The sequence below is a fragment of the Acartia tonsa genome, chromosome 1 (assembly GCF_053477335.1).
Source record: "Acartia tonsa isolate MP-2025a chromosome 1, ASM5347733v1, whole genome shotgun sequence".
NCBI lineage: Eukaryota > Metazoa > Arthropoda > Copepoda > Calanoida > Acartiidae > Acartia > Acartia tonsa.
In genome coordinates this window covers 26,881,538-26,898,116 of record NC_137260.1, presented here as the reverse complement: position 1 = coordinate 26,898,116, position 16,579 = coordinate 26,881,538, and the positions used below count along the sequence as shown (strand labels likewise).

The following is a 16,579-nucleotide window of genomic DNA, read 5'->3' as shown; positions in this document are numbered from 1 at the left end:
GGGAGGTGTCAAACTTATCGAAAAATCCTCTGCACATCAAGGATTTCCAAAGAAATTTTCTTTTAAAAGAATCTAATAGTTATTTTCTTTGGATCGAATTTAAGACAGTTTTCTGTGGATATCAAAATACCATAGAGAAAAAAATAAAAGAGAGGAATCAAAGCAACTAGAAGACGAAAATAGGCAGTGGGTCTAGAGGCCTACTCAGCGCTGTTGCCGCGCTAAAATTTATTACTATTCCACTACTTTTCAAATGGGAGGATTAAAAATTATTAAAAAAAAATGTTTTTTTACTTTTTACTATTTCCATATTTAGGGCAAGAATATTAGATTAGATATTTTCGTTTTAATGTTTTAATTAAAAATTACATAGAATTTTATTTTTATTTAAAAAAATTTGTTCATGAAAGATGAATCCTTCTATTTCTAAAAAGGGGGAAATTTTTTTCATAATGAACATTCAGCTGATTCTGACCGCCCACGGCTGTTTGCTAAATATCGCTTTTCTTTTTATTCACATTATTATTCATGATTGACTTACAAAAAGCCCTGGGCGGCTTTTGATTTTCGTCTGCTTCTAAATTTAGGGATGGGGAAGTAGTATTTTACCATGAAAAGGGGGTGAGTATTCATCCTCTTATCCTTTTTCCTTATGCAAAATACAAAGTACTAAATAGTTTTTTTTTACCCAAATGACTAAGTCATATTTAATTTTAAATGGAAATTTTTCAAATAGTGCGCTCTAATCTTTTATAAGTAAACAAGAATGACAACATCCATAAAAGCGAATCTCTGAAACGGTAGACAAACGAACATTAACACCTGTAGAGTGCCAGAACTGAAAAGTAGAATACAAATAAAAGTCGAAACAAAATTGTAAGTTTATTTTTAAAAACTTCCTAAATTAAGGATATGTTTACATATTTATATTTACATTTTTAGGACTTGATTTAAGCTACACTTCGTTTATAACATTGTACTTTGTTGTCCTAGAAATCAGTATTCCAAAGTATTATCAATCGGATAATCATATCACATAAAATTTTGTTGTTACAAAAGTTAAAATAACATGTTTGACAAACGGACATTCTGGTATCGATTATAAAGTTGCTAAGCTTTCTGAATCGTACAGGAATCACAATGCAAAGTAGGAAATCGATAAGATAATATCTTATTTCGTTAATTTAGGCATGTTAGAATAAATCTAAAAAAAGCTATCCGTTCCGTTCACCTTTTTTAATAGAAAAGCTTAGCTTAAAAAAAAATATATAATCATTCTTTTCAAAAATGTGTACAACTATAACAGTAGGAGGGTTATTGTCATTATAAATTCGGCGGAAATAATAAGGCAAAGTTCAACTTTTGATTTGATCTTTATAATTTCATTTTATGGTATAACATCAAGCTACAATCTTTTCAACCTTATATAGTCAGCTTAAAAAATTTATTAAAATAAAATTACTTTGGAATTCTTGTTAAACAAAACACTAAAACCACGCTATTATATTCACAACGAAAATTCAATATTAGAGTCAGCTTCAATGCATTGAAAGCATTAAACGAAAAAACTCAGAGTTTAATACTTAAAATATTGATTATTAAAAAAGTAAATATTTATAACATCGAAAATCTTGATTATTTATATAGATTAAATTAAAATCTATGAAACAAAATTTGTTTTGACATATAAGAAACTTATTATGTTTACAAATTGAGTAGGAAAATATTTTAAGGATAAAGCGCGTTACATAGAAACTTTTGCGAGGCATTGCGCAACTTACGGAAAAGGTGTTTGTTAAATTGTCGTAGCTATGTTTTGGCCTGTTTATGTTTGTTATTTACGCTTTTAATTTATTATTTGATTTATTTAGCTTATTGTGATTATTATTGTTAATTTAAGATATTTTTAAAGTTGTATGACTCTAAAACTAAGAGATTAAGTGATATTTTGTGATAAAATAACAGAAAACTTAAGTAATTCATAACAAACTTTTAAGATATAAAAATGCGAATATTAATAATATTTTTACTAATATGTTGTTCCTTATGTAGGAAGTCTAATGATCAGGACAAACCTGATTGGGCAAAGAAAGATATTAGAGATTATAGGTACGTATATTAAAAAATTAAATTGTATCGGTTTGTTTGTTATAAATACCCAATCGTTTGAATTCATTTTATTTTAAATTATGTGTACCTATTGATTTTTTAAAGATACCTAAGTTTACCTAACCATTAATTTTATAAGATAAGCGAATAGGTTTATCATATTTCCCCTTTCTCTATAATGTTTATTTGTAATATTTGTTTAATTGCAATACAGCTGAATTTTAATAAACACGTACGTACCATCAAATGTCAATTTGTGTAGCTTTTAATAATATAGGAAATGAGGTATTAAAAGTAGGTAATGAGGAGTACGTCGATTATTTGTACTTGTGATGAAACCATTTTTTTCTTATAGTCGCTTAAAAGGGATTCGATAGCTAATTCAAATATAAATCTTTAGTTCTTATTAAAAAATTAATGTTTTGTACGTTTGTGTTATTTTCCATCCTTTTAGAATAGATCGAGAAACGTTTGGTTTATTTGAATGACAATTATTTCCATTTAGTGATGCTGATTTAGAAAGGTTATTAGAGCAATGGGATGAAGATGATGAACCTATACCTGCGGATGAACTGCCAGACGGTCATCCTAAGAAGCCAGCGCCAAGCCTTGACCTCACTAAAATTGACCTCTCTAGGTATGTAAATTTTTTATATTCATAGTATCGTGCAATTAGACGCTACCTTTATTTGAAAGCATGAGCTCGGTTTTTATTTTCTACCTGATTATTTATCATAATTTTGTTTAAATCATTATTCCTAAAATAAAAAAATATTACAGAAGTGTATATTCTGAAATTTTGACCCTGCTAAAGTGGAGAGAGGGGGATATAAAAATATGTGGTTGGGGGAAAAAATGTGAAAATTAAAAGAACGGAAAACATTTTTTTTCCATTTGTAACCCCTCCTTGGTGAAAAAAAAAAAGAATATGTGGAGGGGGGACAATATGAATAAAATAAAGAGTCCTGAAATTTTTTTTCCTTTTTTCCCTTTCTTTGCTGGAAAAGATATATTTTTTTTGGAGCAGGGGAAAAAAGAATCTGGTGCAGAATATACACCCCTAGAATATTACGTATATAACTTTCTATTTAGTCCCGATGAGTTAATGAAAGCAAGCAAACGTGGGAAAACGGTGATGATGTTTGTGCGTATGTACGGAGTGTCGGGTAAGGAGGAGGCTGACCAGCTGAGCAGTGTCTGGCAGGTTGGACTACAGAATAATCATATTCAGGTATAACAAAACAAATATTTGTTTTTGAATATTTGATTTGTTTTCAACTGTAAAACACTGCAGGCATATAGTTTAATCACGTTTGGTGCTATGGTTTATGAAACAATAAGCAAAATAAAATTAAAGATATTTATTTAAAGCTTTTTGCATGTTTCTCATTTCATTTTCAATGAAAATATTAATCCTAATATTTTAGGCTGAACGCTTTGCAATCGAAGAAGATCGAGTCCTATTTATGTTCCGAGAGGGAAGTCAGGCTTGGGAAGCTAAAGATTATGTTGTTGAACAGGAACAATGTGAAGATGTCATGTTGGAACAACAAACTTATTTAGGCAATTATATGGTTTCATACTTGAAATCGTAAATTTTTTAGCTAAAAGGTATGAAAACCATCTCGTAATTAATTCGCAAAGGGCACCAAGACTTCGTATTTCGTTATGAAACTTTCCAAGGATCCGGATCCACACAACTCCGTCACAAGCCCTATCTACACCTTTCTTTGCCGCTCCCAGACGTTTTCAATCGGTTCCAGCCGGTAGCCGCTTGTACTAGAAATTTAAAAAAATGGTTCTGGGTATAATTTCACATGAATTAAATAAAAAATATGTTTAAAAAGTTGATTCATACGTAATTAGTTATATATGCCCAAAAAATAGCCAAAAAAACAGCTAAATCGTTATATCACTTTTCAATTTTTTGTTCGATTTTTGGAAAATAGACCTACCAATGTCAAGTTTCATAACGAAATTCGGATTCTAAGTGCCATTTGCGCATTGATTACGAGATGGTTGCATTAAACGAAAACCTCTCATTAATCTTAATGACCATGTAATATACATTATACACAGGAAAATACTGTCAACAATGTTCTAAAGAGGATAAAGAAAAGGAGGCAAAAAAGAACAAAGAAAAGGATAAGAAGAAGAAAAAAGACAAAAAAGGCGATAAAGCTAAAAAGAAACCCAAAACTGAGCTTTGAAAACAACCCCAGTCGAGAAACAAGCGATGCCAATTAGTTTCAATGGAACTAGGACTTAAACAAAATTTTACCCTGATCTGTGATTTAGTGATTTCTTGTTATTATTGTTATTCATGGTTTGTCTTCCATATTATTGCACTCACACACACACACACACATTCAGATAAATATAAACCTAGTAGGTACTAATTTAATTCCAATGGCCATTATATTATCAAGGTCAGTAACTTAGTTTTGGTTTTTAATTCTAAATATTAAGTATTAACGGTTGTGAAATTTCGGCCTGTGTTGTTTTTTTCTTTATTAATATTTATACAAGCTATTTTATTTACAAAAACTACTTAAATCTAACACTAAGAAGCTTGATTTCTGTCCGTCTGAAGCTTAAGATCTCGGCAACCACTGAACCGATTGGATTCTACTCTCCTGGGAATATACCTACTGATCCTCCACTTTTTAATTATGTTTTAAAATTTTTTTTTTTTTAATTACCTCTTGGGGCAAAGCCCCTAGAGGCTAGGGCCGAAGCCGATAGTATTAATATTAAGCATTTAGAAGAAAGATTTAAGCAGCGATCTCGAGAGTACATACTACATATAGCCATGCATTTAACCTTGAAAAATATATAGATTTTATATTGATTTAGGAGACTTTCGAATTATTAGATCGCTTCATAAATCCATTTTCTTTTTGTATGATCAAATGTAAAGTTTTAAACACGAAATATTTATTATACATCCATGCACTTTTATATTATTGAAAGTTATTATGTGATCTCTTTTTATAAATCTCTTATTTCAGTACAATGTTGCAGTAATGTCTTTTTTATCAAGAAAGTTATTGAGTCTTCCACATATTAGGTAATACATAGAAAGCGTCACTAATGAATTAAACTTAATAGGGATCTCTAGGTTATGACAATGAGTGATATACTGGTTTACACCTCTATTTGTAGATTCAAAATTACTGCTTTGTAATTAAAAAGTATTTTTATTTAAGTTTGAACCAACCAATCAATATAAAATAAAAGTACCCAAAATAGTTAAGCCAAAGAACGAGAAAGTATGTTTATTATAATTGAACCAATCCCTGATATTAAAGATGATTTTATGTCATAAAGTCATTAAGCATCCTTCAAAGTTTCTTATTTTTATAGAATAGAAAACTGTAGAGCAATGGGTTGGGCCGCGGTTTGTCAGATGACTGTGACCAATAAAGTGAAGGTATCCAGTTGTTTTTTTAGTGTATAAACAGATATTTTTTATCAGGTACCTACCTGATAATGAAAATACTTTTTAAGAAAGTCTTATTATTGAGTTACCTTTAAAAAAATTTAAACTCTTAAAAATATTTTTTTTTCAGGAAAATTATGAACAAGCCAAAAAGTTGATAGAATCTGCTGCAGGAAAGGGAGCTGAAATGGTTTTCTTACCAGAGGCTTTTGATTTTATTGGCACAAACAGCCAGGAAACTAGACAACTGGCGGAGGATTTACAGGGAAATACAATCACGTAGGTATCATTTTAATATGTTACATAAAATAAAGCCACAATTTGATAAAGAGTTTGAAACTTTACTTATAGAAATGAAATGCATTTTCAAAGACATGACATGGCGTTTTCCGCATGAGATTTATTTTCGCTGGAATAAAACCTTAGCCATACTGAAATATATTTCTTAGTGTATCATATTGAAGACAAACAAACAGTTATTTCCTTTTCTGTTGTTCCCGGCCTATGGCCTCTTAGTGCCGACAAAACAAGAATCAATCCTAGAATTTTTCATTATCCTCTCCGCGGAATTTAATATTTTTTACATAACTTAAGTATTTTATATTTTAATTCATAACCACGATAATAGTTTATAAGTTCAAATTTATTTACACTTCATATATTTTAGAAACTTCCGTGAATTAGCTGTGAAAAATAAAGTTTGGCTTTCTCTAGGTGGCTTTCATTTAAAGGTGAATCTAATTTTATCAATATCAAATAGATTTTTACAAAAAAAAAAAAACAGGGGTGTATATTCTGCACAAGATTAATTTTAATCCCCTGTAGCAAAGTTTTTGAATTGTTTTCCAATCCTAGTTTTTTTCCAGTATGGTAGGCTAAAAATATCCCTCCTCCCACGTATTCTTTTGTTTTTTTCACCAAAGAGCGGAGAAAAATGGAAAAAATGTTTTTAGTTCCCTTACTTTTTATATTTATTTTCCCTCCATACTTTTTTTTATCCCCCCCCCCCCCTTTAGCAGGGTCAATTTTGCAGAATATACACCCCTGATAAAAATGTTTTATAGGTATAAGGTATGTAAATTTTTACTAAAAACCTTCCCTTACTTATATTTTGTTTAGAGTAACGAATCTGATGAAAAGTTGTCCAACTGTCACGTGATCATATCTAGTTCTGGTGATCTTGTGAGCACATATAATAAAGCTCATCTCTTTGATGTTGAAATACCTGGCAAGTTTAGATTAAAGGTAAATGGTCTATGTAGTTTAGGACAGTGATAGATCGATTAACGATTTTGTTTAGGACCAGTTACAGAATGAATTTTGTTAATTCAGAAGTGAATAGTGAATACAGTAGAACTTTTAAAATATATGCTAAAAACCTTTTAATACTTAGAAATTTTGTCGAAATCTGATAAATCTTTTTTTTACACGGATATAGTCCTCCCCTCCCCCCGTTCATCATTGTAATATAAATATTGTATACACTTGGAATCTATAAAATAATATTGTCTTTTAAAGGAAAGTGATTATGTTAATCGTGGAGAAAAGATATGCGACCCTATTGACACGCCTATTGGTAAACTTGGTCTTAGTATCTGCTATGATTTAAGGTAGGTACACCTAGAGACCTAAGGCTGTTTATATATGGGTTGTGTTCGCCACAACGTCAATTTCAGAGGGACTTTTCAGTATTTTGTATTTTTTTAAGGCATACCTACCATGTTTTGCAGATATTTTATAACCAGCATTTTTTCTGAACATTTACTAATTCAATTTCAAAGCTTTAGAAAGTTCAATTTAGTGGAATTTTTTTTCACTATTTTTGTTAGTATTTTGCTGCTCCTAGTTTTTGCTAAGTTAGGGATGTCAAAATTAATTAAGATAGAGTAGCTACCTACTTGATAACTTTATGCCACGGCCATGGATCACTTTTATGGTTTTTGGCATTCTAAAGTAATATAGAGAAGATAAATATTCGAATTTATAACAAAAGAATCATTAACAACTTTTTTTGACCGTATTTTATTTTTTATTATAGGTTTCCTGAATTAAGTCTGAGCCTGCGTAAGCGAGGAGCTCAGATTTTAACATTTCCCTCAGCATTTACAGTCCCAACTGGTATGGCTCATTGGAAACCTTTATTACAGGTCGCATTTAAAAATATTTTTTTTTTATAATTTTTATCATGTTTTTATTCGATGAATATTAAAGAAAATTTTGCCCTTAAAAAGGTTTCAATTGTTTTACCTTTTAGGCGCGTGCCATAGAAAGTCAATGTTATGTGATAGCCGCTGCCCAGACGGGCAAGCACAATGATAAGCGGTCAAGCTACGGTCACGCCATGATTGTTGACCCTTGGGGAGCTGTGGTCACGGAGTGCAGGCAATCTGGAACCAATATTTTACAATTATTAATTAACATATATTACACAATAAAGGTTTTTCTTTGAACCCTTTTCACAACTATGGTATTAAGTCAACATTAAATGCATTTTGATAATTTTTGTAAACAATACCACTATATTGTAAGATCTCAATTCATTCTTTTGTTAATAATGAAACTACTGAAAAAGTAAATAATTGTAAATGTATTAGAGAAGGGATAAATTTTGCACTTGCTGAAATAGATTTGGATTATCTTAACAAGATAAGGTAAGTTCAAAATTTTTGTTTTCCGAGCTATTCATTAGCTGGAGTATTTCCGTAAGTCCACCTGTCTCTTGTTATAAGTTACGGATGCTGACAGTTTGTTGTTTGTGGACGGATTTTAAGAATATGAAAATTAATAAGGAAAATACTAATACAGAAAAAGTGTGTGTGTGTGTGTGGGGGGGGGGGGGGGGTAATGCAACCTTCTCGTAATCAATGAGTAAATGGTACTAAGAATTCGAATTTCCATCTGAAATTTTGCATGAGTAATCCTTGGTAAGTCTATTTCCCTAAATCGAACAAAAAGTTGGAATAGAAACGGCTAACGGCTGGCGGCTCAGCCGTTTTGCCATTTTTTTGGCTATCTTTAGAGCAAATTAGTCACGAAACCTATCTCCACATAATACTCTTTTCCGCTCCAAAACGTTATCAAACGGTACTACCCGGTAGCTGTTGGACGTTGGTACTAGAAATTTTAAATATGGTTATTGCTATCATTTAACAATAATTAAACCAAAAATTAAAAAGTTGATTCCTACGTAATAAATGTTGAAATTACCCTGAAAATAGGCAATAAACGGCTAAACGCTTGAGCCGCTAGCCGTTACTTTTCCAACTTTTTGTTCGATTTACGGAAAATAAACCTACCAAGGATTACTCATGCAAAATTTCAGATCGAAATTCGAATTCTTAGTGCCATTTACTCTTTTATTACGAGATAGTTGCATTACCCCCCCCCCCTTTATATTTTTAAAAATTGCAATTTCTAGCAAGAATGTGCTTTGAAACCTCGTAAGCAGTAACACACGACAAACCAACCCTCACCCCTCGATCTTCTTATTTTCAATTTATTTCAAAATCAGGGGGTGGGGGTTTCTGTGCTCGACTAGGCACTTGGAGAGAAACATACAATTTTTTGCTGTGCTAGTTTTTTTGGACATTTGTTATATCAGGAGAGAAATGCCTGTAATGGAACAGAGAAGAGAAGATCTTTATGGAAATATTCAATCAGTAAATACAGAACAAATAGGTATTCATTATTTATACAAATAGGTATTGTATTTGTGATTTATACATCTTTTCTTATGGGGAAACATGATTGCTATTAATTTTATCAATACTAGCAGCTGATACGCCTCTTGAAGCCTTTATAAACAAATAAGGAGAGGTTTGGGGGAGATATAATTTTTAAAATATTTTTTTTCAATTTACTTTCGCCTAATATACATTTACTGTCGCCTAATATACATTTACTCTCGCCTAATATACATTTACTCTCGCCTAATATACATTTACTCTCGCCTAATATGAATAATAATTCTTCATTTCTTTGTAGAACCCATCCCTGCCGACGACTGGATTTTTAAGTTTGGTCCCGCCACTGTGTACGGTCACTCTGTCGTACATAGAACAAATTCATCCTTACTGTTTGTAAACAAGAAACCAGTTGTTCCTGGACATTCTCTTGTTGCTCCTTTAAGGTAAAAATATTAGTTATAGAAATTAAACCAGTCTTCAGTTTTTGTTCTTTAATAAGGAGACAAAATTAAAATAATTCGACTTTTTGGATCTGTGCTGTTGCTTCTGTTATAATGTAATATGTAATCCAAAGACTGGACATACAATACCTATGTTTGTATATCGTCTATACGCGAAATAAGAAGGCCATTAACTAACAACTAATAGCAAAACAGTGAACAAACTTGCAAAAAATAAAGTCCTGTGAAAATAGTTCTCAAGTTATGTTTCTTGTTCAGAGGTGTAATAAGGTTAACAGATTTAAGTACCGAGGAAACATCTGATTTATTCAACTTGGTCAAACAAACTGAAAAAATGCTGATGAAAAACTATAATACAAATAGTTGCACTATATCAATTCAAGGTAGTAACGTTAACATTATTATGTTTTTATATTATTTTCTATTTTTTGAAAGATGTTGTGAAGGCTTTCAATAAGAATTAATACACATAGCTGTGTTACTAAAATTAATCATATGAACTAATGATTATTTCTGAAATTAAACTAATATGATAAAATAAAACATTTATTTCTAGATGGTCCGCTTGCTGGTCAGTCTATCCCGCATTTACATGTTCATTTACTCCCTAGGTAAAAATTCGTTTAATTAAATATTAAGTTTGTTATTGATAAGACGATTTTAACAAACCTAATTTAACGCTCAGAGCTATCCGTTACGGATGTAAAGATAGAACGACCTTAATTAGAGAAAATTCTTTTAATGATTTAATTTTAGTATATTTTTTGTGATTTCTCTAAATATTTTTAACCCATTACCCACTCCCCTTCTTTTAAAGCATGTTTAAATCAACGTCCTTTTAGAGATAGAATACTAAAATTAGTAAATTAAAGAATATATCTAAATTTTATGGGCATTTATCTATTTATAGGAAAGAAAATGATTTTAATAGAAACGACGATATTTATAGGTAAACTTTTCAATTATTCATTTAATATAATATATATTTGTATTCTTGCTACTTGTTCCTAGTTACTTTGATTTATAATAATAGTTTAATGTGCTGATTAGATAATAATTTGACACTAGTTTTTAAGTAGTTAAATGTAATATACATTATTACAATACACAGTATATAAAATATCTTCAAAGAAGGTGCAATGTTTTTATGTGTGCCTTATTTATTTAGATTGTTTACAATAGTAACAATAGGAAATTGTTTAAATCAATTTATTATCATTTGATTTTGAAAAACCAAGCTAAGATTAATCAAAGAATTGGCCTTATTTCTAGTTTCTGTAGCGAAGCTACTCTCAAAACTCGTTAAACATTCCCTTTAATACAATTTTGTAGCCTAGATTCCTTCGCAACAATTCCACATACTCGTATTTGTTTTTAGTGAATTAGAGAAGCATGACAAAGTTGAAACAGGATGGAGAGATGAACAGACAATGGCACAAGAGGCCAAAGAATTCAGAAAATCTTGGAAACAAACTTTTGGATAAATTTTGTTAGAATGATGTGACTTAAGCAAAAATAGTACCTACTTACTTAGTAGAAATAGATTGATCGAAAATATTTGAGAGTCGAAATTATCTAAAAAGGATTGGGTTCATAGTTGTTTTTTCATAGTTACATACTGCATTAGTCTGCCTAGTAGGTAGGTAAACATACTGTAATCAACTGTGAAAAACTATTCTTAAACCCAAATCTAATATAATACGATAACTGTGATGAAAAATGCTGACATAAATTAATACGAAATACTAAAATTGACTTTAACACATGTGTATATGATATCCTAATTTTTTTTCAGAACTAGACAAAATGTCGAGTTACGGTAATTCGTATACACCAGCCTTGTCTACCGGAACTGGCTATGGTTATACTACAGGTAATACATACTTGCGGAGTAGCTACGCTAGTAGAAACTTTTGGTAAGTAATCTCTAAAGAAAATAGATAGCTGATTCTATTCAAGGAAAAATTCCAAATTATATCTAGGTGTATCATTAAAATATTCTTAGGCTAATTTAGCTTTATGAACCACTGTATTTAGATACTTTATCCCAAAATTCGAATGCTAGCATTTGTGCCTCTTTTTTTTTAATTTATAAAATCTTCTCCTAAAATAGAACAGCTTTCCACTATGAAGCTAATGATTCCAATCTTCCTAGCTGATAAAAATCTTTATGTTCAACACGCGACACAGATATTCTAGCTCTTCTATATCAGAGTAATTTTTAGTCTAATAAATTATCATTGTAGGTGGAACAGCCAAGAAACCAAGGACAGGCGGGTCATCTAGCTCCCAACAGCAGAGCTATGGCAGTGGGGCTCCATCTTATGCCACTAGTTATGACAGCAGGTCGGCAGTTTCTTCAATTCAATGCAATTCTTACCCTTACGTTATGTAAAAACACTTTAAATAAATATACGTAAATCTGGCACAAAACTATACTACCAAGGATATTTTAAATATAAAATTCACTTGTTTGTTTTATTTTCAAAGATCAAAAATACTTTTTTAGTGGAGCTACAGGGTCGTATGACGCATCAGGAGCCAGCACTGGCTACGGGTATGGCACTGGATATGAAAATTATGGCAGCTACGGAACTGATTATAGTAGCACTGATTACAGCAGCTACTATGATAATTCAGCCTACTATTCTACCCAGACTGCCCAGTCATCCTTGTCGAAGACAAAGCCGCCACTGCCCAAGGGACCCCCTCCAGTAACTCAAACACTTGGGGATGATCTTTGGGGTAAGCTTTATTATTTTTAAAAATATCAAATTGATATGTGATAGAATGAAGATAAGATTAATTTGTATCTGCCTCGTTATAAATGTTTTATTTCTTAGGTTTGGGGCAAACGCAGTCCCAAAACAGCGGATTTAGAGGACGCCGTGGTGGCGGTGGTCGTGGCCGCGGAGGTAATAGATCCAATGATCCTGCTATCGGCCCCAAGCGTCCATCCGTTCCAAAACCCAAAGCCCCTCAAATGACAAATGAACAAAAGCAGAGGATTGAGAACCATAACCTCAAACAATTGGTGTGCCCCAAGGCGCCCAACAAGATTCTCAGCGAAATGATGGGCGGAAAGGTGGCGTTTAATTATGCAGATAACCCTCCCCTACCTCCTGGCGCACAGGTTTTTGATGAAATGCACACACTAAATGTGACTATTGATGGGGAGACTTCCTCTGGAACTGGTCCCAGCCATGATATTGCTAAGAATATTTGCTCTGAGCATGCTATCATGGGTGTTGTTACTAGAAGGTAATATTTAGAATTAAAAAAAAACAAAAAAACACAGAAGTAAATCAAACTATAAATTATATTTTCTACCAAAATTTTGATAGGGCTATTTTCTATGTAGCATTAAACAAAACCCAGCAAACTAAATCGAAAAGAAAATTTCTTGGTAGTTAAGATTGACCTTTAATAACAACTGATATCAAAAAATATTTTTAAAATAATAATCTATATATAGGTAGTTGTTTGGCTGATTTTATATAAAATATTATCTTAAGGTATGATGCTATTAATGAAATGGTAAACAAGGGTTTGAAATCCAAGGACGAGCTTCTACTGGAGGACGAGACTCCATTTGAGTTGGCCAGCATGGCAGTATTCAAGATGTTGAACGAGTGGGAGGCCAAGGGATTCGAGCTGCCCTATGATCTTGAGGATATTTTGTATACTTCTCATTTGTATCTGCCTGTCAAGGAGAGGTTGGGATGGATTCGTGGCAGCAATCTGGGCTTCACTACTCCCTTGGAGGTAAACACTTTTTTCTGTGCTTAATAGTTGATAAAAAATCGGCCCATCGGGTACAACAAAACTGGAAATAATCTTTTTAATTTTACTATTGGAAAGCTGTCTATAATACGATGCGATAAATAACTATTACAACATAGCCGTTTTTTGCGGTACAAGAGCTGATAATATATATATAACATAAGCTCATAACTAAAGAAAACACAGATCGCAGTATATATCATATTTTTTATAAACAACAATTTATATTCAGGCACCTCCAGGTGTTCCCAAGAGAGTGCGTGGTAAGCGTACCAAGAATGGTGTTCTTCAAGGCCCTAGCGAGGAGGCTCTCGGGTCTAAGAACCCTGTGGCCTTCCTCAATGAAATCCGCGGCCAGGTTGAGTACCTGGAGCTGGGACACAAGGGCTTGGGCCCAAATATTATTTACAGCATTGGAGTCAACATTGATGGAGTGCCCTACAGCGGAGAGGGGCCCTCCAAGAAGGATGCTAAGAAGTCGTGCGCGGCTGATGTGCTCTTTAGGCTCTATGGAATTAATGTTCCCATGTGTTAAAAGAAAATCAGGATCTTGGACAAAGTAGCTTTGGACAAAGTAGCTTTGGACAAAGTAGCTTCGGACAAAGTAGCTTCAGGACAAAGTAGCTTCCGGACAAAGTAGCTTCCGGACATTTACTTAAGAAAAGTAGCTTCTAATAGTAATAAAGGTTATGGCCGCAGCGCTCGGCACCCTGGCCTGCCTAGCCGCGGGCGCTCGGCCCCCTTGCCTATAACCTAACCTAACCTATGTATGAATGTTTAATGTACATTAACTTCTAATTTTATTGAAAGCAAACAAAACTTTAACAATTTTAACAAAAAGTGGATCGTGGATTTTACTAAAAATGGTTCGGCGATTTTTTTTTTATAATTTTTAATTTGTTTTAACATTTTTTTAAATTTTTACAATTTCTGTCCGCCTTTCTGTCTGTCTGTCTGTCATTTTGTCTGTCTATTTGTCTGTCTTTATGTCTGTCTTTATGCCTTTTTCTATGTCTCTCTTTCTGTGTAGACATTTCTGAAGTAAAACGTCCTAAAATTTTTCAAAAGTTATTAAATAGCAAAATCTTCCAAATTTAAGGATAAAATCCACCACTGATGTCAAAAAAGTTGAACAATAAAATCCAATATGGCGATAAAACACACAGGGACGAAATTCAAAATCGAAATTTCTTTCTTGAATAACTTTGTCTACAGGGTGAAATTTAAAAATCCGTCCGACAGTTGTCCCAAAGTCTGTGTTGGCTACCCAACGGCATGGTTTCGAACCCGATATTACCTTGCATTAAAAATATCGACCCTTACCTCACACTTAATAAATGTGATATCACTTGAAAAGTTTTTAGGGGGTTTTACTTAAAAGATGTCGCATTAGGAGGTTTGTCGTTTAGGAGGTTTTTTCTATTTTTCTAAGGAAGCTACTTTTCTTAAGTAAATGTCCGGAAGCTACTTTGTCCGGAAGCTACTTTGTCCTGAAGCTACTTTGTCCGAAGCTACTTTGTCCGAAGCTACTTTGTCCAAGATCCGAAAATCATAAACCAAACCAATATACTAGGGTTTACTTTACATATAACGTATTCAAACATTTGCATTGAAATAAAAACCTCGTTTAAATAATTCAGGATTTAAATAAATAATTCAACTCACCTTACGCAAAGGTAAGTGGTTACAATTGAATTTTCATAGGAATATGAATGCCTATAATTAACTTTTTCCATAAAATCTGTAGCTTTTTTTGTATAAATGTACATGTCGAAATGATAGAAAAATGTCTTTGCCAGATTTTAAAGTAAATATTGATTTGCTTACCTACTGAATGAATGAGAAAAAAATGTTGCATTTCTTAAAAACAATTTTTCTTTTCCTATAAGTAATAACAGCAAAAATAAGTGGTTTTTAACCATATTTTCACAAAACCTATCCGTGTTTATCCTAAAGTTTTGTTAATTTTGTATTTTGGAATGTTTGTTCTATAAAACTTAGTTCTTGTCTTACTGTTCAAGGCATACCTACAATTTATTTTCTTTGTTATTTACATTGTATTTTTTTGTTGTTAGAAGTGGTCTGACTGTGAATGCTTCAAAATGAAATATTGAAAATTTTCTTAGTAATTAGGAACAATGATTTTTAAAAATAAATTCAGTAATTCAGGGCAGCTAACGTAAAGATTTAAATGCCTTGTTAAACCATTGATTTACTTTTAAGAATCTTTCTTCCAGTAACAAAGGATTTTATTCTATTCAAGTATAAAACAGAATAAAATCCAAATCTTTGTCGTTAATGTAATTGTTTGCCTTATTTGATTTTAGGCAAAACCAATATTTTGCCAGCGGAATATACTACCCTTCCATCTCAAACGAAAATATGTAGCATAGCTAGAGGATGGCAAGAAGTTCGTAATGCGTGAAGCCTGCACCGTTCGGTTTACTATAACTTAATACTCTAACCGTTATATTAAAGACGTTATATAGCACACTTACGGACAAATCTGACGTAAAATTTGAAATTTGTCAGTTTGAGGGTGGGATATAGTGTGGACCACTGGCTGAATACGGGATTTTGCCTGCAATATTTATTCATTTTTTTTCTCAAAATTAATTCCCGGACAGACCTTGTAAATATTCTCCACACTTTGTTGTCACCATTTTTCATTTCAGATATGTAGAAAATAACTTTTTATACAAATTGTGACTTATTAACAAAATGTCGTGACCTGCACTTAATAGTACTTAACAAGAAAAATTACACCAAGGCAGCATTTTATCATAAAAAGACGTTGGCGTTATGTCAAATACGAGCGGTGGACTACCGGGTAGCCCAGGAATGGTGGGTTACGCCTCGCCGCACGCCATACGGAATTCTCCGTTGCACAGTAGCCTACGCAGAAATTCGCCCCAGCTAGCACATGTCAGGTAAAATTATTTTTCCAGTATCGCTTCGAAACCGGTTTATATCCGCTGGATAAGAACTGGTTTTTTTAAGCCATACTGAAAAATCATGTATCGTATCATATTATATCCAATCATAATCTTAAAATTTTACATATTTAAATCCGCGAACACCTATTCTTATTATTCCTT

At 32.3% G+C, this 16,579-nt stretch overlaps 4 protein-coding genes across 26 annotated transcripts in view; all 4 read left to right on the top strand.

The window, feature by feature from the left end:
* Nucleotides 1-1,769: 1,769 nt before the first annotated feature.
* Nucleotides 1,770-5,125, top strand: LOC145316374 (LDLR chaperone boca-like). 18 transcript variants are annotated; one of them, XR_013878466.1, is made up of 7 exons: nucleotides 1,770-2,109; nucleotides 2,615-2,746; nucleotides 3,202-3,340; nucleotides 3,537-3,672; nucleotides 4,189-4,501; nucleotides 4,868-4,902; nucleotides 5,030-5,125. XR_013878466.1 is itself a non-coding variant. In XM_080156829.1 (5 exons), exons 1-5 carry the CDS (start codon nucleotides 2,006-2,008, stop codon nucleotides 4,317-4,319), a joined length of 642 nt encoding a protein of 213 aa, XP_080012955.1. In that variant the 5' UTR covers nucleotides 1,770-2,005; the 3' UTR covers nucleotides 4,320-4,755. The 18 variants fall into 18 exon arrangements, 1 of the variants encoding a protein (XP_080012955.1); XR_013878463.1 differs by having other exon boundaries at nucleotides 4,826-4,902; XR_013878491.1 differs by lacking the exon at nucleotides 4,868-4,902 and having other exon boundaries at nucleotides 4,189-4,435.
* Nucleotides 5,048-11,495, top strand: NitFhit (ntrilase and fragile histidine triad fusion protein NitFhit). Its single transcript, XM_080156745.1, has 15 exons — nucleotides 5,048-5,179; nucleotides 5,476-5,542; nucleotides 5,682-5,830; nucleotides 6,219-6,282; nucleotides 6,671-6,796; nucleotides 7,070-7,161; nucleotides 7,590-7,698; nucleotides 7,806-7,933; nucleotides 8,146-8,202; nucleotides 9,153-9,229; nucleotides 9,536-9,680; nucleotides 9,957-10,081; nucleotides 10,255-10,309; nucleotides 10,609-10,647; nucleotides 11,077-11,495. The coding sequence occupies exons 1-15, from the start codon at nucleotides 5,136-5,138 to the stop codon at nucleotides 11,180-11,182; spliced, it is 1,383 nt and encodes a 460-aa protein (XP_080012871.1). The 5' UTR covers nucleotides 5,048-5,135; the 3' UTR covers nucleotides 11,183-11,495.
* Nucleotides 11,444-15,317, top strand: LOC145316320 (uncharacterized). 2 transcript variants are annotated; one of them, XM_080156756.1, is made up of 7 exons: nucleotides 11,444-11,571; nucleotides 11,945-12,044; nucleotides 12,208-12,443; nucleotides 12,542-12,959; nucleotides 13,214-13,463; nucleotides 13,714-14,040; nucleotides 15,022-15,317. In XM_080156756.1, the coding sequence occupies exons 1-6, from the start codon at nucleotides 11,505-11,507 to the stop codon at nucleotides 14,014-14,016; spliced, it is 1,374 nt and encodes a 457-aa protein (XP_080012882.1). In that variant the 5' UTR covers nucleotides 11,444-11,504; the 3' UTR covers nucleotides 14,017-14,040; nucleotides 15,022-15,317. The 2 variants fall into 2 exon arrangements, with proteins under 2 accessions (XP_080012882.1, XP_080012890.1); XM_080156764.1 differs by having other exon boundaries at nucleotides 13,714-14,055.
* Nucleotides 15,057-16,579, top strand: part of LOC145316339 (uncharacterized) — a 7,498-nt gene continuing 5,975 nt past the window's right edge. For all 5 annotated transcript variants that reach the window (XR_013878440.1, XR_013878436.1, XR_013878444.1 and 2 more), the window contains exons 1-2: nucleotides 15,057-15,157; nucleotides 15,557-16,411. Coding sequence is in view for 1 of the 5 variants with exons in the window: in XM_080156786.1 (XP_080012912.1) it covers nucleotides 16,284-16,411 (128 nt within the window). In the remaining 4 variants the exon portion in view is untranslated. The remainder of the gene's footprint in view (nucleotides 15,158-15,556; nucleotides 16,412-16,579) is intronic.

Excerpts from the sequence above, each read along its gene's own strand:
- NitFhit (XM_080156745.1), top strand. The coding sequence starts at position 5,136 with ATGTCTTTTTTATCAAGAAAGTTATTGAGTCTTCCACATATTAG. Across the intron at positions 7,162-7,589 it reads AGTATCTGCTATGATTTAAG|GTTTCCTGAATTAAGTCTGA; the intron begins GTAGGTACACCT and ends TTTTTATTATAG. Across the intron at positions 9,230-9,535 it reads AGTAAATACAGAACAAATAG|AACCCATCCCTGCCGACGAC; the intron begins GTATTCATTATT and ends ATTTCTTTGTAG.
- LOC145316374 (XM_080156829.1), top strand. The coding sequence starts at position 2,006 with ATGCGAATATTAATAATATTTTTACTAATATGTTGTTCCTTATGTAGG. Across the intron at positions 2,747-3,201 it reads ACTAAAATTGACCTCTCTAG|TCCCGATGAGTTAATGAAAG; the intron begins GTATGTAAATTT and ends CTTTCTATTTAG. Across the intron at positions 3,673-4,188 it reads GGAACAACAAACTTATTTAG|GAAAATACTGTCAACAATGT; the intron begins GCAATTATATGG and ends CATTATACACAG.
- LOC145316320 (XM_080156756.1), top strand. The coding sequence starts at position 11,505 with ATGTCGAGTTACGGTAATTCGTATACACCAGCCTTGTCTACCGGAACT. Across the intron at positions 12,444-12,541 it reads ACTTGGGGATGATCTTTGGG|GTTTGGGGCAAACGCAGTCC; the intron begins GTAAGCTTTATT and ends TTTATTTCTTAG. Across the intron at positions 12,960-13,213 it reads ATGGGTGTTGTTACTAGAAG|GTATGATGCTATTAATGAAA; the intron begins GTAATATTTAGA and ends TATTATCTTAAG.